This window comes from Coffea eugenioides, unplaced genomic scaffold, assembly GCF_003713205.1.
Source record: "Coffea eugenioides isolate CCC68of unplaced genomic scaffold, Ceug_1.0 ScVebR1_2163;HRSCAF=3142, whole genome shotgun sequence".
Taxonomy (NCBI): Eukaryota; Viridiplantae; Streptophyta; class Magnoliopsida; order Gentianales; family Rubiaceae; genus Coffea; species Coffea eugenioides.
The window spans coordinates 1-24,627 of NW_020862626.1; the positions used below are offsets into that span (position 1 = coordinate 1).

At 38.3% G+C, this 24,627-nt stretch overlaps 2 protein-coding genes and 1 pseudogene across 2 annotated transcripts; all 3 read left to right on the forward strand.

The window, feature by feature from the left end:
• The first annotated feature begins 134 nt into the window (after positions 1-134).
• On the forward strand, positions 135-2,375 carry LOC113756298 (subtilisin-like protease SBT1.7). Its single transcript, XM_027300021.1, has one exon. The coding sequence runs from the start codon at positions 135-137 to the stop codon at positions 2,373-2,375; it is 2,241 nt and encodes a 746-aa protein (XP_027155822.1).
• A 4,653-nt stretch (positions 2,376-7,028) lies between these two features.
• Positions 7,029-9,293, forward strand: LOC113756299 (subtilisin-like protease SBT1.7). Its single transcript, XM_027300022.1, has one exon. It carries the CDS (start codon positions 7,029-7,031, stop codon positions 9,291-9,293), a length of 2,265 nt encoding a protein of 754 aa, XP_027155823.1.
• Positions 9,294-10,928: 1,635 nt separating this feature from the next.
• LOC113756300 lies at positions 10,929-13,347 on the forward strand (annotated as a pseudogene).
• Positions 13,348-24,627: the final 11,280 nt, after the last annotated feature.

Below are 24,627 nucleotides of genomic sequence, written 5' to 3' on the forward strand. Positions count from 1 at the left end.
AAAAAGACTCTCCACATAAATTAATATCATCAAACACATTATAAATAGTAGTAGTTTGTAAGTCTTCTCCAAGGCAATTCTCAGCCAAAAACATTTTTCATTACATTTAACCATCTTCAATTTCTTCAATATTCATGGCTTCTATGGCTTCAATTACTCTCTTTTTCATTCTTTTCCTACATTCATCGCTTGCAATACTAGTTGCAAGTGATGTTTCTAACCAGATTGAGTTAGAAACTTACATTGTTCACGTACAAAAACCTCCTGCAAGCAAGGTTTTAAGTGACTTGGAAAGTTTGGACAGCTGGTACAGCTCATTTTTACCAGCCACCACAGCCGACACAAATGAGGAGCCACGCATGGTTTATTCCTATCACAATGTTTTCACAGGCTTTGCAGCCAAATTATCTTCTGAGGAAGTGAAAGCATTGGAAAATGTGGAAGGATTTGTATCCGCGCGGCCTCAAAAAGTTGTATCATTACATACAACTCATTCTCCTGATTTTCTTGGTTTGCACCAAAATTTTGGCTTTTGGAAGGAGTCAAATTATGGAAGGGGGACAATTATTGGAGTGTTGGACACCGGAATTAGGCCTGATCATCCGTCTTTTGCGGACGAAGGGATGCCTCCTCCACCTGCTAAGTGGAAGGGAAGATGTGAGTTCAATTTCACTGGAGCATGTAACAACAAACTCATTGGAGCAAGGTTTTTTAGGAGTGCTGGAGGAGGGACGCCCTTAGATGAAGAAGGCCATGGAACTCATACTGCAAGTACAGCAGCTGGAAACTTTGTCAAAGGGGCTAATGTATTTGGCAATGCTAACGGGACTGCAGTTGGAATTGCACCATTTGCTCATGTGGCCATGTACAAAGTATGTTCAAGTTCTTGCCCAGAAAGTGACATACTGGCTGCAATGGATGTTGCAATTGATGATGGCGTCGACATTCTTTCCATTTCGATTGGTGGGTTTTCTAGTTCTTTCTATGATGACAACATAGCACTTGGTGCATTCAGTGCAATGGAGAAAGGGATCTTTGTGAGCTGCTCAGCCGGAAACAACGGTCCATTCAGTAGCTCTTTGGCAAATGAGGCCCCTTGGATTCTCACAGTTGGTGCAAGTACCATTGATAGAAAAACAACGGCCACTGCTGTGCTTGGAGACAATCAAGAATTTGATGGCCAGACGCTTTTCCAGCCTAAGAATTTCCGTCACACACAACTGCCTCTCATTTACCCCGGATTATTGAATGCAAGTGATTTCGGTGCTCCAACTTGTGGTTCAAGCACACTGAACAAGACTGATATCAGGGGCAAGATCGTGTTGTGCATGATAGGTGGATCAACAACAAGAATTGAAAAAGGCAAATTAATAAAAGATGCTGGCGGTGCTGGAATGATACTCATGAACACTCAATCCCGAGCCAATACTACATTAGCAGATGCTCATGTTCTCCCTGCTACTCACATTGGTTATGCAGATGGACAGAAGATCATAAGCTATATAAACAGAACTTCCAATCCTACTGCTACAATCATGTTCAAAGGAACTATAATTGGAGATGTTCATGCTCCAGCTGTTGCGGGGTTTTCCTCTAGAGGTCCTAGCTTGGTGAGCCCAGGGATCTTGAAGCCTGATATTATTGGTCCTGGAGTAAACATCCTTGCAGCTTGGCCTGTCTCTGTCGAGAACAACACCAACGCAACATCCACATTCAACATTATCTCTGGCACTTCAATGTCTTGTCCTCATCTTAGCGGTATTGCTGCACTTCTCAAAAGTTCCCATCCTGATTGGTCTCCGGCTGCTATTAAATCAGCAATCATGACCACTGCTGATCTACTAAACATTGAGAACAGGCTTATTGAGGATGAAAGATACCTTCCTGCTAACATTTTCGCCACTGGTGCAGGCCATGTCAATCCCTCAAAAGCAAATGACCCTGGACTTGTTTATGACATCCTTCCTGAAGATTACACTCCATATTTGTGCGGCTTGAACTATACAAGTCGACAAGTTGCTATCATTTTACAACGAAAGGTGAACTGCACAGAAACCATACCTGAAGCACAGCTGAATTATCCTTCATTTGCCATCAGACTAGGATCATCAAGCACTCCCCAGACGTATACAAGAACCGTTACTAATGTTGGTGATGCTAATGAATCTTACAAGGTCCAGATTATTCCACCAACAGGTGTTTCCGTAGCTGTTGGGCCTTCAACACTCAACTTTTCAGAGCAGAACCAGAGGTTGACATATCAAGTGACTTTTAGCCGAACGGCAAATAGCTTCAGTGGCACAGTCCATGGATTTGTTATCTGGTCTTCTGCCAAGCACTTCGTCAGGAGCCCAGTAGCAGCTACTTTTCTCTGACTCTCTGAGACAAGATAGAAGAGTTTTCTTTTATCATCTGTGATTTTAATCTTTTTCTTTCACGATTTTTTGGATTCTGAATAATCTCACGTCTGTACTTTTCTTGTCTTTATTTGTCATTTTTTTAGAATATGTTAAATTCCAATAACTAAGCAAGATCGCTTGCTTAATCACTCATCGATCTGTCAATAAATATTTCAATGGAAGTATTTAATCCTTCTGGTCTTTGGGCTCGAAGTTAGTGAAATTTTAAGGGCTTCTATAATTAATTTAGAAGAATTTGTATAAGTACTCATATATATATACATGTTACCGTTCAAAACATTCTTATTTTCTAAATATGAGCTCAACCCTAATAACTACAACAAATTCTGATGCTGTTTTAACTTGATGATTACAAGGAAGTAAAAATGTTAATCATTGGTCATTGCTTCCAATATATATTATTACATGGTGAAAGTAATGCCTTTCCCCCGTTAAAGTTTCTACGCATTTTGGTTATTAGTCAAGAAACTGAATTTTATGGTACTATTCTTTTTTCTTGCTAATATCCTTCTAAAGCTACAAATCTGAAAGCCGTACGTTTGCATAACATGTCTCGTAGAAGTCAAATGTTTGAGGTCCTGAATCCACTCTTGCATGTTATCTGGCACTGCCATTCTTGGTCTTGTCTATGGCATTGTACCTGAAGATTAGATGACACATTTTGTGCTGCTTGATCCTACCACTATGCCTGCCATTCTTGGTCTTGTATATGACATTCTACCTGAAGATTAGATGCCACATTTGTGCGGCTGGCTTGATCCTACCGCAATGGAGGATTCCACTGATGGCTCCCATCCTTAGATCAACGGATGCAAAGACTATGTGAGGTTCGTTCTATATCAAATTAAATGTCACATTACGAAGTTGAGGGCTGGCCTAACAGCTTTGGAGCTATTCACGGACTCAAAATGATTAACTCAAATTATTAGTATCTCATGAATCCTAGACTTGTATACTATTCGTTTCCTTCCTCTCCCACCTGCGACTTAGGGCCTCATATATTTGATGGCTAGTAGAAATTAAGTCCAGCAGGAGAAGGCTTAGGTTGGTGGACAAAATACAGAAAATTTAAATGTAAGTCTTATCATGCCATATAAAACTAGAACAACTAATATTTGTGAATCATACCAGAACATTATGTCCCTACTATAAAATTATGAAAGTTATTAGTCATGAATTACAACTTATTAAAAACATTACACGCTACACAATTGTACTGTCAACTCTTCCACGAAAAAACTTCTAAGTAGCATATTTATACTCCAAACCACGTTCCCATGTTGGACTACTATTATATTGCTACTGATCAGTCTTCGACCAAAAAGAATTGTAAAGGATAATTACTAGTCAAGAAACTTTCCCAAAGCCAAAAGATAAAAGCCTAAGGTTCTTAGGAACCGCATCCTTGGGTAAAAACTATTTAAACAAGAATATTATAATGCTATCCTTTTGTTATGAAAAGCCATACACAGAAGTGAGAAACTTCAGGTCCTATAGGTGACCTAAAGTTTGTATCATCCTCCAAAATCCAACTACCATCGAACAAGGAAATGAAGTTGTATTTGCCAAAATTCACGAGTTCCAGCATTATTTACCAAAAGCAAACAAGGCAAATATTCAGATTCATCTTATTTTTAAAAAGTTCTACTAGAAATAAAGCTTGTAAATTTTGACTGTCAATATTTTAAGTAAAATCAAGTGCAAAAATCAACTAAAATGTGCAGTTGAAGGAGATCAAAGACTTACCTATCCTTGTGGATTATGCAGAACAACTAGTTGAGGGAGCACTGCTAGTCATGATTTTCTTGTAAACTCTTCCTTCCTTCGTTGGGTTTAACTCTTATGCCTAGTTTGGGAGATGAGATTTGAGCAAAAAAGAAAAAAAAGGAAGAGAAAGGTAGCATTTCCCATGTTTGAGAGTTTTAAGTGAAATAGAAAGGAAGAGAATCTGACTGATTTGGAAGGAAAAAGAGGCTGCTACAGTTTAAAAAAATTTCCAACCCAAATCGGGCAGAAAGCAAATGAAAGCTAAGGAAAGGCTGCAATTTTTTTTTAAATTGCCCATTTTATCGTTAAAAAGTTATTGAATGAAATATTTATTGATCAATGTGTCCAAAATCACCTCCTTTCTTTCATAAACTCCCAAATAATATTAAAATCTCTTCTCTTCTTTTCTTATCCTTTCTTTTCTCTCATAACTTAAACTTTCTCTTCTTTTCTTTTCTATCCTCAACTCACAAACTAGCCATTAAGTAGGCAATTCCAATAAATTTCCACAGAAAATTCGAAAATCAGAAAAAAAATTAGGGTTTTTTTGCTAAAATTTCATATGTTAATTAAGAGTTCATACAACTACAAAATTTCTCTTCAAAAGCTCGAAAAGAAACTTATTAATGTTCTTATATCTAATATCAACAATAATATCAAAGAATAAAAGTAAAGGAAAAAAAAAAGCCTATATCTAATCCCAAGCTCAGCTTGATGATAGCAAAGCCTGGATGACGGCAGCTAGGGTTCTTGACATGGTGAGTAGAAGTCAAAATTTTTTTGTGAAAATTTTGCGATTTCACATCGCAGTAAGAAAAGAGAACTGAGGTGGTGAGATGGCAGCTAGGGTTCTTTCCATTTTTCAAAGGTGTTAAAATGCTTCTATGGTCGATGTTTTGAGAGTTTTTTGACATTGTTTTGTCATTTGTGCACTAATTTACATTTTAACCCTTCTTTCCTTATCATAGCAAAAGAGGTATTTTTGAAATTTAGAAGAACTTAATACCTAAATATGTAATTTAGTACACACTAATATATATATATATATTATATTAACAAATAAATGAATGAATAAATAAATAAACAAATAAATACATATATATATTATAAATATGTTTCTTTATATATAGTAGGTACTGCTTAATTAGACTTGACAAGCTATCGAACTTAAACAAATGATCGATACTCGACTCATTTGATCGACAAGGTCGCGAGTTACTAGGTTCATTTGCATCCCTAGTCGTAACGCAGATGACATCCCATGTCACGATGCACTCTACATGTGCCTAACTCGCTGCTTCTTTTCAGTTTTGTCTCTATTTCGTTGTGCGACGTGGTGGAGCCTTCTTCTTAACTATTTTCATTTTCTTTTCGACATGACAAGAGTTCCTGTTTTTTTTTTAATTGACAATAAAAAGTTTAAGTGGTTTCAATTCCAATTATCAATGTAGACCATGACATAACTTTACAAAATATTTACCAACACAACTTTTACATTTTAGAATCAACCAAGTGTTTTTTTTTTTTTTTGACTATTTTAGTATTGTGTGTCGTTATAATACGTTTTCTTGACAAAAATACTTGTGAATTGAATTTCATAAAAGCACAAGCACTCAAGTCGTAGAACTGAAGGCTTGAACATCATTACCTTAGAATTCTCTTTATTGTTTAGGTGCTTTCGACGTACACAGCACAAGGAAGAAAACGAACTAGAGTCTAGAGCTAGCTAGCCAAAGAGAGAAAATTCAGTGGATGTTAACTAATAACTAATGTGTCAAACGCATTTAATTTCCCGACAACATTCGAAGGTATCAACAAGACTGAACAATCAATCATGTGATGGCAAAGTTCGTAACTTGACAATCCATTAGCCCTTTTAAAGTGGAAAATGACACTCAAACACAAGTAGAATTTAAGAGGAAAATTATATTTAACCCTAAATATTATGTTGATTTGCTCTCGCAAAGTTGTGTTTTAAGGCGCAAAACCGCCTATAGAGAGATTCATCGTACTACCATCCTGCCAAAGATCCATACACATAAAATCATGTGAAATTAGTCAATTTGTTTATGTCTTAATTTCTTCACATATATGCGCATACTTTTTAACATATACATGAGAAAAACCATTTTGACGTAGCTGGTTAAGGGAAGTTTTTTTTTTTCTTCTTCTTTTCCTCTTTTAGGCTATAATTTAACGTTACAGTAGAATGGTTCCAGATAAAACCAGCTCCTTTAGTTGTTTTTCAAATTATCAGTAACCTTGATTTTTTCTTGAGTTACGCAATTAGTTTTGTGAATAAATAGAATCGAGCATGATACTTGAAAAAGAGTAATATTGATTTAGTGAGCCTAGACATTGTAATAACTTTTAATTGGCATGAAGCAAACGAATAACGGATTCAAGTAATGATCACGATAAGAGTTTCTCAAATACAAGTAAATAACAATCAGGGCCATCAGTGGTTCTCAGAGCTGGAGTGCTGCAATTTAGCAATTGACAACTAATGAAAACGATCAAAATAGAAACAGTAATCGTGTTGATTCATTCTTTGTTTAATTCTGTAGTGACTTACCTAAGACTAATGGCCAACAAGATATTCTATCAAGGATGATTCTGAGGGGTGTTTCCAAATTCTAACTAGAGTTTGACACACTTTGATATCTTTTGCTAGAAGATGCAGATGCCACGCCTGATAATTCATTGCTTCTCTTTCCCAATTTTGCAGTTTTTGGTATGCACTTCAGAATCGTATCAAAGAAAAACACAGCCCATCTGTATATAAATATGTTGTTATTTTAGCTGTAATTACTCGAAGAAAAACTCTGTTGTTCTTTAAACATGGCTGGCATGTTTGTTTTCCCTATTGCTTTCTTGCTTTTTAACTTCTCTTCAGCATTTTCTGATGAAACAAAACCAGTACCAGTCCAAACACAGCCAGCGAGAGACCCCTTAAAAAATTTAACAACTTACATTGTTCATTTAAGGCTGCCTGCTGGTGATAATTCTACCCAGTTGAATGACCTGGAAAGCTGGTACCAGTCCTTTTTGCCAAAAAATACAACAGGCCTGAATGATGCATCGCGCATGGTTCATTCCTACCGACATGTTTTCACCGGCTTTGCAGCCAAACTATCACCTGAGGAAGTTAAAGAAATGGAGAAGAAAGAAGGATTTCTAGATGCTAGACCTGAAAAAACCTTGAACCTGCAGACAACCCACAGTCCTAAGTTCCTGGGTCTGTATACCAACCACCAATTTCAGTGGCAATATGGACGTGGAGAAGGTGTCATAATAGGCATTATAGACAGTGGAATTACACCTGGCCATCCATCCTTTAGTGATGAAGGTATGCAGCCTCCACCACCTTCTTGGAAAGGCAAATGTGAGTTTGTTGGAACTGGATGCAATAAAAAGCTCATTGGCGCAAGGGACTTACTCGGCCCTAAACCTGGACAACCTCTTGACGAAATTGGTCATGGCACTCATACTGCTAGCACAGCTGCTGGAAATTTTGTGGAAGGTGCAAATGTATTGCGCCAAGCCAATGGCACAGCTGCTGGGATGGCCCCTCGTGCACACTTGTCCATTTACAGAGCCTGCTATCCTTCTGGAATGTGTACTGAGAGCGCCATTGTAGCTGCAATGGATTTTGCTATCCAAGACAATGTTACTATGCTGTCCATGTCACTTGGTGGACCTTCTAAACTTCCTTTCTTTGATGACCCCATTGCTCTCGGAGCTTTCCAAGCAAATAAAAAGGGCATTTTTGTGAGCTGTTCTGCTTCCAACTCTGGTCCAGAAAATGGTTCTTTATCAAACGAGGCTCCCTGGATTCTCACGGTTGGTGCAAGCACAATTGACAGGGACATTAGGGCAACAGCCTTACTAGGCAACGGCGATGAATTTGATGGTCAGTCTATATACCAACCAACAGATTTTCCTCCCACTTTATTACCTCTAGTTTATCTAGGAATGAATGGTGACACATTTGCTGCACAATGTACTGAAAACTCGTTGAAAAAGGCCGGTGTCAAAGGAAAGGTTGTATTATGCGAGACAAGTGATCTCATGGCAACAGTTGAACAAGGCCAAAATGTGAAGGATGCTGGTGGCGCTGCCATGATTATCATGAACCAGGAGATTGAAGGATACACCATTATTGCCGATCTTCATGTTCTTCCTGCAACACATGTGAGTTTTGCTGCTGGACAAGCTATCAAGGCTTACATAAATTCGACATCCATGCCTCGAGCAACAATACTGTTCAAGGGAACGATTTTAGGAGTCAAGAATGCACCTGCAGTTGCCTCATTCTCCTCAAGAGGACCCAACAATGCTAGCCCAGGCATTTTGAAACCTGACATTATTGGGCCTGGAGTTAACATCCTTGCTGCATGGCCTCAGTCTGTCGAGAACATCGCAAACACAAGTTCAACATTCAACATACTCTCTGGTACCTCAATGTCATGTCCTCACCTTACTGGCATTGCCGCCTTATTAAAAAGTGCACATCCTAATTGGTCCCCAGCTGCTATCAAATCAGCTATCATGACCACTGCCAGCTTCGTGAACAGAAATGATGGCCACATCCACAATGAACAGATGTTTCCTGCAGACGTATTTGCTACTGGTGCTGGCCATGTGAACCCCCCAAGAGCTATTGACCCCGGGCTAACATATGACATACAACCAGATGATTACATTCCCTATTTATGTGGCTTGGGTTACACAGACGACCAAATTATGAAAATTGTGCAGAGCCCAGTTAAATGTTCAGCTATCCACAGAATTCAAGAAGCAGAGTTGAACTATCCTTCATTTGCGATTCAACTCAAGTCTAGTAAGCAGACATACAAAAGGGTAGTAACAAATGTTGGCGAGGCTCTTTCAACATATTATGTTGACATTGACAAGATTCAGGGTGTTGAAATCGATGTTCAGCCTAGAGTGCTCAACTTCAGAAAGGTCAACCAGAAGATCACCTACCAAATAAGTTTTAGAAGGCTAAACATGTCCGTTGGAAATTGGTATGAGCAAGGGGCAATCACATGGAATTCTGAAAAGCACAGAGTCAGAAGTCCAATCTCTGTTAAATTTGCCTAAACGAAGAAGTTGGCTGTTATCCTGTAATAATCTAGCAGCTAAAGTTCCAATTGCTTTCTAAATAATCAAATTACTACCCACTGAATTGATTACAACAGATTTGTTTTGAAGGTTCAGCTATTTGTGTAGCAATATTTTTCAAGTATCAGAGGCATAACCACACTCAGCTCGTAGTTTCATGACAACACTTTTAAGCGGCAAAGAACCATTCATTTTTTTATTTTTAATGATATGCATTTGGTGAACACTTCAGGCAATATAGTGCATTTAAGTTCTTTTCAAAATCGCTACATGGTTAAAAATGCACCTAGACATGGCTTGAATTTTCAGATATATATTCCTTGCCGAGCTCATAGGCGGTATGAGAATTTTGGCTTCAGGGAGGACGTGGTTGATGAAAACTTGACCGAGTCCACCGATTTTATTTACTATTTATTTTTTTGGTGCCTATTTTGTTCTTTTAGAGCACAGAATAGAATTATTCTACGTTACCCTATCAGTTTCATGATTTCACCATTCCAAGTTTCACGTCAAGGTAATTTACCTGTTTACTTGGACAAGTGGACGGAGGTTAGAATAATAAGCGCCATATCCAAAAGCATGATAATATTAATCCAGTATTCAATTTTAAAGTAGTTATATTTAGTCTGAAACAAATATGAAAAAGAGAAGAAATCTTCAAGACCAGCATGAAGAATAAATCAGTAAACTAACATGTCAAAGAGAAGTCTAGATTCAGTCCACAGCACAGCGAATTTCTAATGTGAAATAATCAAAATTTTTATGATTAAAGTAAAATTAGTGTGATAATTTTGAATTTCAGTTAATCAAGACTTCAAAATCTTATGACTAAAGTAATCAAAATTTAGATTAAAGAAATCTTAGTGGTTAAACCTTCTCTCTTCATTCAATTATTCAACCACTGAAATGAAATGTGCAAAAAGGGATTCCACATATAGCATCTTAGTCGTCAGATGCTATGTATCTTTACATATCGGAAACTTAAATCAGCCCAACTTCTGATCTTCCGTTTCAGATACTGCTAAGAAATGTTTCAAATCAAGATGTAGTTCACAATGTTAGGTTAGACCCAGTTCAGGCAAATGGCTGCCATTCAAATGCATGCAACGTAACGTGCAACCTCCCACCATCCCATCAAAGATGATCTCGACGTAATTGGATATTTTCCTTTATTGGTTTAATATTTTCATCGCCTGTCCCTAACGTGAAGATATTGAAATGCAACTAATTTGTGCTAGAGCACTCGAAGAGATCCTACAAAGACAAATTCGTCTTTTCTTGATGAAATCTTTAAGATTCTGGAAATCTGGTCCCTTCCATACAGTATCTCTGAAAAATTTCTCAATACAAGACTTCGTAAAGATATTAGCTGATTTAAGAAGTGGTGCTATTTGGCTGCAAGAAACCGAGCGAAGCACTGAGACGAGGACGAAAAGCCTTCCCCATTATAGATTCTCAAAAGGCGGCGGACGCTCTAATTAGGCTTTTACAGGACTGTGAACTATGAACTAACAGCTACTGAAATCAAAAGAAAGATGGGTAATCATGCAAGTTGATGCAGCGAGGGGCCATAGAACTTTTAATACTTTACTCAAGACTAATTGCCAATGTAATTGTTTTATGCACGGGGGACATATCACCGCTGTTAAGCGATGTTTGCAATCCTGAGTGATAATATCAGAAAAACTTTTGCCATCCATCGTTCAAACCCATAATTCTGTTCAAATCTCTATCCTTGGCACGTTCCATAATCGTGTATGTATCTATGCGAGTAGTTCATAGAGCTGGGATGACTCAGAGTGATACTTTCCGCAACGGATCTTCTGTCCCACACCCTGTGCCACTCTCTATAACCATGCAAGGCAGGATATATCGAAATTTGCCGATGATGGCTCGTTTCCCAGTTGTCTCTTTTATCTTCATGGTTAGTTTCTCTCGAGCAGCTTTTCAGGAATTTGAAGTCATGCCTTTGGAAATAGTACCAGCAAGTAACACCTTTTCGCTGAAAGATTTAGAAACATATATAGTCCATGTAAGTTTACCTGCTGGGGTAAGTTCAACCAACTTAGAAGACCTGCAATACTGGTACCATTCTTTTATGCCGAAAACTACCACAGGCTCGAACGATGCATCGCGCCTGGTTTATTCCTATCGTCATGTTGCCACTGGCTTTGCAGCCAGATTATCACCAGAAGAAGTAAAGGAAATGGAGAAGAAGGAAGGATTTCTATATGCTAGACCACGAAGAATCTTTTACCTGCATACGACACACAGTCCAGTCTTCCTGGGGCTGCACCAGAACATTGGGTTATGGGCAGGCTCAAACTAGGGAGAAGGTGTGATTGTGGGGGTTTTAGACACGGGAATTACACCAGGCTATCCTTCCTTTGATGAGGAAGGCGTGCCACCTCCACCAGCTATATGGAAAGGGAAATGTGAATTAAATGGAATTGCATGCAATAACAAACTCATTGGTGCCAGGAATTTTGTCAGTGATGTACCCGGGCAGCCTCTTGATGTTGATGGCCATGGCACTCATACAGCAAGTACAGCTGCAGGAAACTTTGTGCAAGATGTCAATGTGTTTGGCAATGCCAACGGAACAGCTGTTGGTATGGCTCCTCATGCACATTAAGCAATTTATAAAGTTTGTTCTGGGAATAAATGTGCAGTTAGTGAAATGCTAGCTGAATGGACACTGCTGTTGAGGAGGTATTGATGTGCTGTCTCTATCAATTGGAGTTTCTGTTCCTTTCTTCGATGACGGCATCGCTGTTGGAGCTTTCGGTGCAATCCAAAAGGGGGTTTTTGTTAGCTGTTCTGCAGGAAACTCTGGCCCAGTTAATGCTTCTTTATCGAAAGAGGCTCCCTGGATACTAACAGTTGGTGCAAGCACCATGGATAGGAGCATAAGAGCAACTGCCCTATTAGAAAACAATGGTGAATTTGAAGGAGAGTCACTGTTCCAGCCCAAAAGTTTCCCCAGGACATTATTGCCTTTGGTCTATGCAGGTATGAATGGCGACCAAAATGCGGCACTATGTGCACCAGGGTCATTGAATAACACTGACCTTAGAGGAAAAGTAGTATTATGTGAGAGAGGTGGTCAGATTGCTCGATTTGCCAAAGGGCATACCGTGAAGGATGCTGGAGGCGCTGCCATGATTCTCATGAATGAGGAGACCGATGGATATAGTACTTTAGCTGATGCTCACGTCCTTCCAGCATCACATGTGAGCTTCTCTGCTGGACAAGCAATCAAGGCTTACATAAATTCCATGTCAACACCTGTAGCAATGATACTGTTCAAAGGAACAGTTATAGGAGGACAGGATGCACCTGCAATTACATCATTCTCCTCAAGAGGCCACAGCTTGTCAAGCCCAGGCATTTTGAAGCCCGACATTATTGGCCCTGGTGTCAGCATTCTTGCTGCATGGCCTATCTCTCTGGAGAACAACACAAACTTGCTGCTATCATGACCACTGCGAATCTCTTGAATGTCAATAATGACCTCATCCTTGACGAAAGGATGCTTCCTGCAGATGTATTTGCCACTGGAGCTGGCCATGTAAACCCCTCGAGAGCTACTGATCCTGGGCTCATATATGATATTCAACCTGTCGACTACGTTCCTTATTTGTGTGGTTTGGGATACACAGACAAAGAAATTGCAATTATCGTGCGGGACCCTGTAACGTGTGCCAGTGTCTCCAGCATACCAGAAGCACAGCTAAATTATCCGTCATTTTCCCTTCAACTTGGATCTGCTAGTAAGACGTACACAAGGACAGTAACAAATATCGGAAAAGCTAGCTCAACTTATTACATTGACATTGGGTTGATTCCAGGTGTCGATGTGTATGTCCAGCCTGGTACACTCAACTTTACAGAGGTGAAGCAAAAATTGACCTATCACATCAGTTTTGGCAGATCAGACAAATCCATCAACAACATTTACGTGCAAGGAGCAATTACTTGGGTTTCTAAAGAGCACAGAGTTAGAAGCCCAATATCTATTGAATTGATATAAGACAGAAATAGCAGTTCTAGAAAACTAGCAGATTAGACTCCAAACACTGTTTTCAATAATAAGTCATCCATATGAAACAGGTTTCATTCAGAACAGTAAAGAGCTAAACTTGTTTTCCCCAACATGAATCAATTTGTCAAATTTCTTAATCATTAGGTTTCGCAAAAGTACTTAAAATGGAAATAATGTCCACAAGATGTCTGCAGGCTTCCACGGAATAGGAAGAAACAATGGATGCAGTCAGTAGACAAATCCATTTTCCAGCATTACCATTTTTTGGTCCTGGAGCTGAGAAGAATCAAATACGTACAATAAGCACATGTACATTGCCTATCAATTCCAAGGTAACCTGCCAGATAGTGTCGTGGGTAATTGAGTATCTGGAATACGCAACACCATACTTATGAGAATGAGAAAACTACATTTAAGATTTTTATATTACCTTTCAACATTTCATCAATTGTTTGTGCTAAAGACAGAAAAAGTCACGGATAAGTATGAAATGATTGAGCCATCACCAAAGGAGCTAATCCGTTCAGAACTCAGTTGACTGCTTCAATAGACAAGGCAGAGCGCCTCAGTGTTATCGTGGAAAGCTATGATCCAATGCATCAGTTGAACTATCCAATAATGATATAGCAGACAACAAAGCAGGCTTACTTCCAAGTTGATAAACAGTTGTATGAAATCTTCAAAATCCAATCACATTAGTATACCAATTAGAAGATCAGCAAGAGATGCAAGAAGAGAAAACAACTTTACCTCAGGCTGCCTACTGACTCATCCAACCACTATGTGACTAATAAATTAGCATATCCCTCAAAATCAGAATGCTATACCTTCTTGTCAAGCTTCCTTCTAAGCAGCCTTTTCAGATTAGCACACTACTTTTGCTTCATTATTCAAGGCAATAAGATCCTAAAGCGTTTGGAAAAACAAATCCAGTTCATCTCAAAGTAGAACCTCAAGCTAAAAAGGTAATGCAAGAATATCGCCAGTTGTGGTAAAAAACATCACTAACAAAATATTCTAACTACAGGACATCGAAGTAGAGTCCAAGAGGCAAACATTCTTTGCAACTTACCACAACAAACAAAAAGAGAGATGATGATAAGCACGATGCATAAGATACTTCTGGCACAAGAATTTGCATTTGTCAATCCAAAATATGCATTAAAAGAAAAAGTTATATGCCAATAACCTGACCGATAGAGGAGAAAAACCAAAATAATCTTTGATTAACATCATTTCGAGTTTCTCATTGTGGAAAAGTTCCAAAGTCACAAATTTTGACACCAATATAATTTTGAGTTAATAAATTTGAGACTTCTTACACTAGAAAACTACGTGTATCGTCATTGTCATGGACAAAAATTTGAAAACCTATGCCTTGCAGAGTTATAGTTGCTGGTGGTAGCGGAAGAGAGAAGGGAAAGGTGAAAAAGCCTTGGCTTTGCAGTTTTTTGGCTGTGCAATTTTTTGTTTGTATTCAGGAAAACAGAATTGAGCTTTTCTTAGCTTTCATTTGGAAATATGATCATATAAACAATTGGTAGAATATGTATAGTTATGTTTTTCCTGTCATTTATTTTTGTAAACTTGGCATAGAAAGAAGATAAGGGAAAAATCATAGAGTGATGAAATGGTCTTTTGGGGATTTGGTGGATTCACCAAATGAGAATGAAAGGCCGAAAAAAGAAACACTTTTATACATAGTTAATTTTTACCACATTGATAGAGTAGATTAACGTATTAATTATGTGATCAACAAGATAATGTGATTAATGACAGAAATTAAACGACAAATAATGAAAAAAATATAACAATTTTGAAAGTGGCATACCTCATATACCTGCCAGGAAAATTTTGCATTTGTCAGGTGATTTTGTCTTTTGGTTTATATATTAGGCTCTATATATAGCTGTTTACAGAGTTTGGAGTTATATAGTATTCTTCAAAAATGCAAAATGAATAAATGAAGAAGATCCCAAATTTGGATTCATGAGAAATAATAATTCGCACAGATTATTAATAAAAATATAAAAAGGGTGTCGCGCCCCACTTTTTTTAAAAAAATAAAATGATTGTTTTTTTTTGTGAATTTATTGATTTTGGGAAAAATAAATTTTGTTGATAAAAACAAAAATGGGTTTAAATGGGACTTTTGAAAATGCGACGATTTGACCCAAGAAAAATAGTTCAAAAAGGGTTTTTATATGAAAAATGGAGTCGCCACTTGGTATAGAGTTAGGGTGTACCAAGTCACCCAAAAAAAATGAATTTTTTTAAGGAAAAAAAGTAAGAAAACCCTTTTTAAACGACTCCTAGTCCACGTAAAACAAAGAAAAAGGTTCGGGAGTCACATTTGACGAAGGGGAAGGCAAGGATAAAAATCCAAGGCACCCCTTCGACCTAACCAAGGCTAGTTGCGTGATTTAACCCTTATTTTCCTATATTTTCTACCCAAAGTATGTATTGCAAATTGGATTTGACTAATGAATGAGAAATGCAATCTTAAGTCTAAGAAATGTCTCTGATGAGGCTTTTGATCCCATTCACATGAATTGTGAAGGTCAATAAGGAAAGACCTCATAGAAAATCATGAATGATGCAAATGAGGACTCAAATAAGAGTGTAAGTGTGCAAGGTGTAGAAAAGTGCATGTGTGCAATTTGAGAAAAAGTGTTTGTGTGCAAATGGATGAAAATATAAGTGTTAGTGTGCAAATGGATGAAAATATAAATATATAGGTATAAATGGGTGCAAAGTGTGAGGTAGAAAGTAAAGAAGGAAAAGAAGTGTGTGAATATGGCATGTGAATTACAATATATAATTAGTGAGGAAAATAATGAGAAAATGATATGAAAGTGCATGATCCTAGAGGGATGCATCAGGTCGGGTACGGGAATGACCTCTAGTTTTTGTGATTTTAATTTTCCCTTTGATTAGAAGGAAAAACTGGCGTGCTAAGGCTATTTTGAAGCCACACTCGCTCGTTTCCCTTACCCAAGGGGGTTTCTCAGGCAAATGGACCCTATAACTAGCATGAAATGCAAAGGCCTAAAATGAAAGGGAAAAGGTTATAGGGACATGCCAAATGCCATAAAAACTAAAAAAATGCATGAAATGTAGTGGAGCATGCGAATGTGAAATAGCGAGGAGGGTCCCTAAGGGTCTAGCGTTGGACTAGCCCATATCTAGGAATTCCTACTAGCGTTGGACTAGTGGAAACGTATATTCATTCATCACATTCATTCAGGCTATGGAAAGCGAGTAGACATGCCAAAACAACTCATAAACACGTAGCACGTAACACTTAGCATGCTCGACTAGATGCAAAAACCTAATAAAGCAAATTAACACATAACAACGAAAACACACAATCAAGCTAATGGACCTATTACATTTTGCTAGCTAGGCACATGTCTTCAATAGGTCTTCATCCAATGCTCCTTCAAGTCCTATTCTATTACAAGCCAAGAGGTGTACACATACCCCATCAGATAAAATAAAAAGGAAAACTTACAAGCCAAGAGGTGTACACATACCCCATAAAATAAGATAAAATAGAAGAAAAACTTAATAAAACAAAAGTAAATAAATGAAATAGATTAATGAAAGTTAAAAAAAACCAAGTAGACATGCAAATCTCATCTAGCACATTGGATCACATAGGGAGAAACAAAAAAGGTAAATGAAATTATACCTCCTCGCAATGGTAAGCAAATGAAGAAAAAATGGCTTCAAAACAATAAAATGGTCAAGGCACCAATTTAATAGTAAAGTATAAGCAAAAATCAGCAAAGCCCGCCTAATTGCAACCTAAAAGCAATCAAATAATGCATAACTTCCGAGAAAGTAAAAGCTATTGGTCAAACTTTTAAGATGGAAAAACTACCAAGGCCCCAATTGCGAAATCGACCAATCATTCAAACTCAATTAACACATTTTTGGGAAGCTTCAAAACTCATAAGTAATGAAAAGGTCAAGTAATCACACATAATTACATAGATGTTCAAGCATTTAAATAACTTAAACAGCCTATGTTTGCCAAATTGGGCCTAATTGAAAGGAAAAAGAAATTTGAAGGGTCAAATTGATTGATTCTCCCAATTATTTGGGCCATAACGGAACAAAGGGAGACTTGGGGGCCAAAATGTAATTTTCTGAAGTCTTTTGCATGCATGCTACGCAGGAAATTTCTTATGCAACATTCATTTGAGGCTTTCTAGCAACTTCAATCTTCCGAATGCAGATTTCCTACCAAGACTCCAAACAAAACTAACAAAGATCATCTCTCAGCACCACTTGACAACTGGACATCCAAACATGAACACTAAACCACAGAAAATCAAATGAAGACCAATGAAGAACCAAAATGGAGGAAATGTGCAGCAAGGTAGACGCAAAAACAACTACCATTCTTTCTGCGAGATTTCTTTTTCGACCGAAACGTATCTGTGCAAAGTGACTTCAACCAAAACTCAGGTGTAAAAACCTCAATCCATTATTACCATTAAACAAAATACATTTGCACATTCCCAAGATTGTAAAAAAAACAGCTAGTCAAGAAAAATGCAGCAAAAAGTGTTTTAAAAGAAATTCAAGTAATACTATGGTTGCAATGACCGGGCTTGCCATGTTGTAGATTGCAATGGCTTCGCACTTGCTACAAGTTATATATATGCTCAAACAGCCAAACGAATCAGCAAATCAAACAAACCCAAAACCTCATTCAGTACGCAGCTAATTTCATTGTCAAAAAAACAAGGAAAAGCTGCTGCAACAAGCCGACAACTTTCAAGTTCATTGCAGCAGATTTTATACACAGGCCTCCGCAACTAATTTGAGAAAGAAACCAGCTGCATTTCGTTCCCAACATCACAGTTTTAGGCTAAGGAACTAACCACATAAACATCCCAATCCAAACAAGCAAAACTCAGCCAAATATCATAAAAAAAAATCTGGAAAGCATGCGTGCAATGGCAAGAAACTTCAGCTTCTGAAATGTTTCATTTGCTGCCATTTTCTGCCATGATTTTCTATCCCTTTCACCGTAGCAAATACCAAATAAAAGGCTATTTATCAAATTGGTTCAAGACTAAGCTCAGATCATCAAACAAACTAAAGCCGAAATTCCCTGCTCAAACTCACGGCCATCAAAATTTTCCAGAACTTAAGTGTTCATAAATCCAATATTTTCTTGGCTAAAACGTAGTATTACTTACTCAAATTTGACCTGTAAACACTTAGTTAACGGATTAGCATTTCCAGTTCACTATCATATGCAAACAACAACTATAGTCATCTAAAATTTCCAGCTCAAGTCTCTTGGGTTACCAAAGAAAAATTCCAGCAGCTTGTTAGTCTTAAATCACATATTTCCTCAGCTCATTCAGTGATTTAAGTACTCAAATTCAACATGCAATTACTTAACTAACTGATTAACATTTCTAGTTCAAAACTCAGATTCGATCAACAACAAAAATCATCCAAATTTCCAGAAATCTTCCAACAAGCCACGGATGATCATGCATGTAGCAGATTTCTATCTCATTTAATTTTTCTGGTTTAAACCCATTAATTAACTACATGCAAGGCTCATTTATCTTGTTATTATCTAGTTAGTTATGGTTATAAGCTTAAAAGCAACAAGATTAAACTAAATGAAGCTACATTATTCAAGACAAACTCTCGGCAGAAATTTTCCATCGAAACAGAATTTCCTAAGCTCCTTAATTCATCAATCAGCTACATAGAATTAACATGCAAGGTCCTAGACATCTTAATCATCAGGTTTTCATTCGGCTAATTACACTTGGGTACTCAGATGGTCACAGCTAGCAAAGTAAGAACCGAAATATTCCAGAAACAAGCTGCAATTCCAGCTTCAAACTTTCGACAGCTTTAATTCTTTTCCAAATCAGATTTCTTAAGTCACAATTCCTCATCTAACCTCACAAACACCACATGCAAGTCCATAGCTGACCTCACTTGCCTATAACCAACTAATTTCAGTTCAGAAGTTACCTCAAATGGAGCTCACACCCTCGGCTAGCTGCTGCAAACTCTTCCCTCTCGGTCAGCCCAGAAATGCAGCCCGTCACTCCTCCTCTCTCTTGTCCAAGCTTGCGACTTCACTCTTGGTTTGCAGAGTGCAGCTCTCTCTCTCTCTTGGTCGATGATACCAAGGCAGAAGGTGAAGGGGAATGGTGTTGTGGAAATGTTGAAGTTGCTAAAATGGAAAGCTCGGCTCTTCACTCTCGGTCGTTAATTCCAAGGCTGCTCCATCACGGCTCACGGCAGAAAAGAAACTGAAGTTGTGATATTGTGGTGAATTCCCAATCCTCAAGTGTGTGAGTAGTGTAATGTATATAGGGTGATGTTGTGAGTGGAGTTGGTCGGCAATAGCAAATGGAAAATACTGGAATGAAAAGTGGGAAGTGGAACCGGCAGGAATTGGAATTGTGATTTTTTCTCAACTTAATAATTTAACAAAAATAATAGTAAAACTAAATAATAATAAAAACAACAATTTTAATTACAAACACATCAAAATAAACAAACTAAAAATAACAAAATTACCATTTTCGATCTTTTCTTTCATTTTTCATCATTTTTCATCATTTTTTTTCTTCTTTTTTTTTCAAAATAAATTAACAAAAATAAACCAAAATGCCAAAAAAATTAAATTTGAATGTATTTTTGTGAACAATTTTCCTTTTTCTCCCTTTTTTTAATGATTTTTCTACGCTAAAACTTAAAAAATAGAAAATAGAAACTAGAAACTAAAAAAAAACTAAAAGTAACCACGACAAATGAGAATAAAAAGTAAAAGAAATTACACCAAAAATTTGGTGTCTACAGTTTGCCCCTCTTTGTCTGAGTTTTGAAAAAACTTGAGACAAAGAAGTAGACACCAAATACTTACCTGTGTTATTCGGCTGCAAAATGATTTGAACGGACAGGAATTTTAAAAACGGGACTGACCCGAACAAGGAATTTAAAACGGGATTGACCCGAACAGGAATTTAAAACGGGACTGACCCGAACAGGATTTTAAAACGGGACTGACCCGAACAGGATTTTAAAACGGGACTGACCCGAACAGGATTTTAAAACGGGACTGACCCGAACAGGATTTTAAAAACGGGACTGACCCGAACAGGATTTTAAAACGGGACTGGCCCGAACAGAAAATGTAAAATGAAGAACTGTATAAGACTTGTTTGAAAAATTATCTAAAAATTTGCCCCAGTGTGATGAATTGGTCGGTGGGATAACATCTGAGCCTGACAGGGTGTGGACGGTCAGCGGGATAAAACCCGATCCTGCCGAGGTTGGCGGGATAAAACCCGGTCCCAACGTGATAAAAGCGGTCAGCGGGATAGAACCCGATCCTGCCGAGATTGGCGGGATAAAACCCGGTCCCAATTGATAAAAGCGGTCAGCGGGATTATACCCGGTCCTGCGAGGTGGCGGGATAGAAACCACGGTCCGCAACGTGATAAAAGCGGTCAGCGGGGATTTATAGCCCGGTCCTGCGAGGTTGGCGGGATAAAACCCGGTCCCAATTGATAAAAGCGGTCAGCGGGATTATACCCGGTCCTGCCGAGATTGGCGGGATAAAACCCGGTCCCAATTGATAAAAGCGGTCAGCGGGATTATACCCGGTCCTGCCGAGGTTGGCGGGATAAAACCCGGTTCCAACGTGATAAAAGCGGTCAGCGGGATTATACCCGGTCCTGCCGAGATTGGCGGGATGAAACCCGGTCCCAATTTGATAAAAGCGGTCAGCGGGATTAAACCCGGTCCTGCCGTGATTGGCGGGATGAAACCCGGTCCCAATTTGATAAAAGCGGTCAGCGGGATTAAACCCGGTCCTGCCGTGATTGGCGGGATGAAACCCGGTCCCAATTTGATAAAAACGGTCAGCGGGATTATACCCGGTCCTGCCGAGATTGGCGGGATAAAACCCGGTCCCAATTTGATAAAAACGGTCAGCGGGATTATACCCGGTCCTGCCGAGATTGGCGGGATAAAACCCGGTCCCAATTTGATAAAAACGGTCAGCGGGATGAAACCCGGTCCTGCCGAGTTTGGCGGGATAAAACCCGGTCGCCAATTTGATAAAAGCGGTCAGCGGGATTATACCCGGTCCTGCCGAGGTTGGCTTGATTTGATTTTTGACTTTGATTTTTTTTTTTTTTTTTTTTTTTTTTTTTTTTTTTTTTTTTTTTTTTTTTTTTTTGATTATTTTTTTTTTTTGATTTTTCCCTGTTACTGAGAGAACTTGTCGATATTTGCCCCAGTCTTCCCCAATTTGTGCAACCGATCAATTGATTTGTATTATGGTTGCTCCTCCTTGAGACCTTGATTCATAAGATTCTGGCTTCACGAAATCCCAAAAATTTGCCCCAGTATGGTGAATTTTCTGCAATTTTGAGTCCGTAGTTGATTCTGTTGCACCTTTTGATCAGATTTGCTTGCAATATTTTTGATCTGCCTTTGTTCACCGGAGGACTTTTCCGACACCGATTCCAGTGCGAGGTGTGACTACTTTCATTTGTGCATGCAATTTTCCTGCAAAAGAGAAAAACAAAGGAATTGCCACCACCATTTGATCCGTTTTCCTTTGAGAATCGTGTAAACATGAGTCTTTCGACGCTTTTAACAACTTTTGCTGCGGCAGCCAATTGAGTTGGATTTCTCACCCTAAGACTCTTCCGATTTTCAAACTGACCAGGTATGTGCTTTGCCCTATTATGAAGTTTGTGTAGCTGGCTTGGCTGAATTTCAACTATTTCCAAAAGATGATTGAATCCAAGCATACTTTTTGCAATAAACCACGGGGATTGTCATTCACCACAATTCAATGATAAAGAATGAGGTATGCAAAAAAATTCACATGTCATGTAAAAATGAATATGCACAAGAATGCACACCTAACCATTTGTGCTTAAATTCTACAAAAAATGCCATGAATGCAAGTAATTTGGAAAAAATGAGTTTCCTAAGAATGTATTTGCAAAAGAATGTTTTACAAAATGACAGCTTTGGCCAACAGATGTCATATTCAAATCTCTGGATATCTTAGCTCCGGAATTCAATGTTGCCAGAGGTATGACAAAAATGAGAAGAAATCTAAATGGACCAAACCACCAGTTGTTGCTCTTTGTGCTTGCTCATTGCAGAAACCTACCTTGGCGCCCATTCGGGTTTTCACCAAGGTTGCCCCCCACCCTTTTTGTTGGTTTTTCTTTCTTTTTCTTTTTTTTTTTTTTTTTTTTTTTTTTTTTTTTTTTTTTTTTGAGGTACCCTTGTGGGTTTTCAACTAATGAAACAATGGAAGAGCTCAACCATAGTCAACTCAGGAATGTAAGTTGAAGATTGCTGGCATCAGTAAAATGCGCTTCCCTTATAGATTTAATCGAAGGCATTATGAACATCACGTGCCAGTTGATTAGCAAAATCCCTAATAGAAATTCAGCAAGTGACGAAAGCCAGGACCTTGGGCTTTTGTAATGAGGTCAGGTGGGGTGTTTTTCAAGAAAAGTTGAGGCTTGAAAGCAGGCTGATGGAAGGTGTGAAATAAACTGAGATTGCATCATTTTGAAATTATATTTAATTTTTGAACGAAACCGAAGAAAATTTGCCCCAGCTTGATTGGATTTTTCTTTCTTTGTATTTTTTTCATTGCATTTTTTTCTTTTTTCCTTTTTCCTTTTTTCTGCATTTTTCTTCAAAAACTAAATTTGCCCCAGTGTGGGGTTCTTTCTTCCTGATCATTTTTCAAAAATGAATTTTCCCCAGTGTGGAGTTCTTTCTTTTTCCCATATCTCTTTCAAAGATACATTTGCCCCAGTATGGGGTTTTCTTTCCTTTCTGATCATTTTTCAAAATGAATTCGCCCCAATGTGGGGTTTGCAATTCTCAGGGGCTGCCAAACGAAAATTATTGTTCTGATAGCTCAAAGGGGATGACTAGGGATTAAATGTTTTGATTGAAAAGGAAGATGGCCTGACTTTTGCCTCGTCCCTTGCATGATTTTCTAAAAGAAACTTTGCATAATCAAATAAAGAACATCTTACACATGTCCAAGTTGATAGGTTAAGGGAATGTCTGTCCTTCCATCTCTCCTTTGAACACCCAATAAGCTTTGTCAATTTGAAGCAAATTTGCCTTCGACTTCGTCTTTCATCGCTTTAGCACTTTGTTTCCTTTTCAGAAGATCGGTGGCGGATCCTTTTGTTATGAACATAGGTCATGTGTTTTGACAACGTTGGTCATGGCACATAGCATTCAACTGCTTTTCATCAATCAGAATCAATCGTTAATGACACTGCTTTAACAAATCAGCTTCCAACCTGGCCAAAAAGGGATTTTCTCAAATGAAAGGATTTTTCAATGAAGGGATTTCGCAAATGAAGGCTTTCTCCATGAAGGGGTCTCTCAAAGAAGAGATTTCTCAATGAAGGCATTCTCAATGAAGGAATTTCTCAATGAAGGCTTTCCCAAGGAAGGAATTTCTCAATGAGGGCTTTTTAATGGAGGAATTTTCAATGAAGGGCTTTATCAAATTCCAGAACAGTGATATTCAAAGAGTCAAATAATTTCACCTTTGGCCATTTCAAAGAATTAACAAAACCAGAACAATAAACAAATAAACAAATAATCAAATTGTGCATTTCATGAAACTCCAAATCAAAGCGGAAACAAAACAAAACTCAATTGCAAAAGACGCTTTCATTAAGCTATGCACATATGCAAGAAAAAGTTTTCATGAATTTTAGCAAACGACAACCCCTAGACTTATCAAAATTCCCTTCGAAAGGGAAGATAGTCAGCCATCCAAATTGTGCAGAGCTCTTTCAAGACCTTCAAATTCCGTCATTGGAGGTGGATGCCTCAAAGGTGTCCTTGTGTTTAGGAAAAGGATTTGTTTTTATATTTGGTCCTTGTTCTTCCCTCCCTTTCAAAATTATGTCTCCGGCCTCAATCATGTCTTGGATTTTGTGTTTAAGTACCCAACAATTGGTAGTAGAATGCCCAGGAGCTCCAGAATGATAAGCACAAAAAGATTGAGGATTATAACCAGGGGGAACTCCTTTAGTATAGACTTTAGGAGGTATTGTACCAATTTTTCCCGCGGCCCTGAGCTGCTCATATAGTTGATCGAGGGGCCGACCTAGATTGGTAAAAGTTCTATATCGGGCCGGGTCTTGGGTGCCAGCGGTCTGTTGATAGTTGTAGTTATGGTTGACGGGTAAGATTGGTCTT

Coding starts and splice junctions, on each gene's coding strand:
- LOC113756298 (XM_027300021.1), top strand. CDS start 135: ATGGCTTCTATGGCTTCAATTACTCTCTTTTTCATTCTTTTCCTACAT.
- LOC113756299 (XM_027300022.1), top strand. CDS start 7,029: ATGGCTGGCATGTTTGTTTTCCCTATTGCTTTCTTGCTTTTTAACTTC.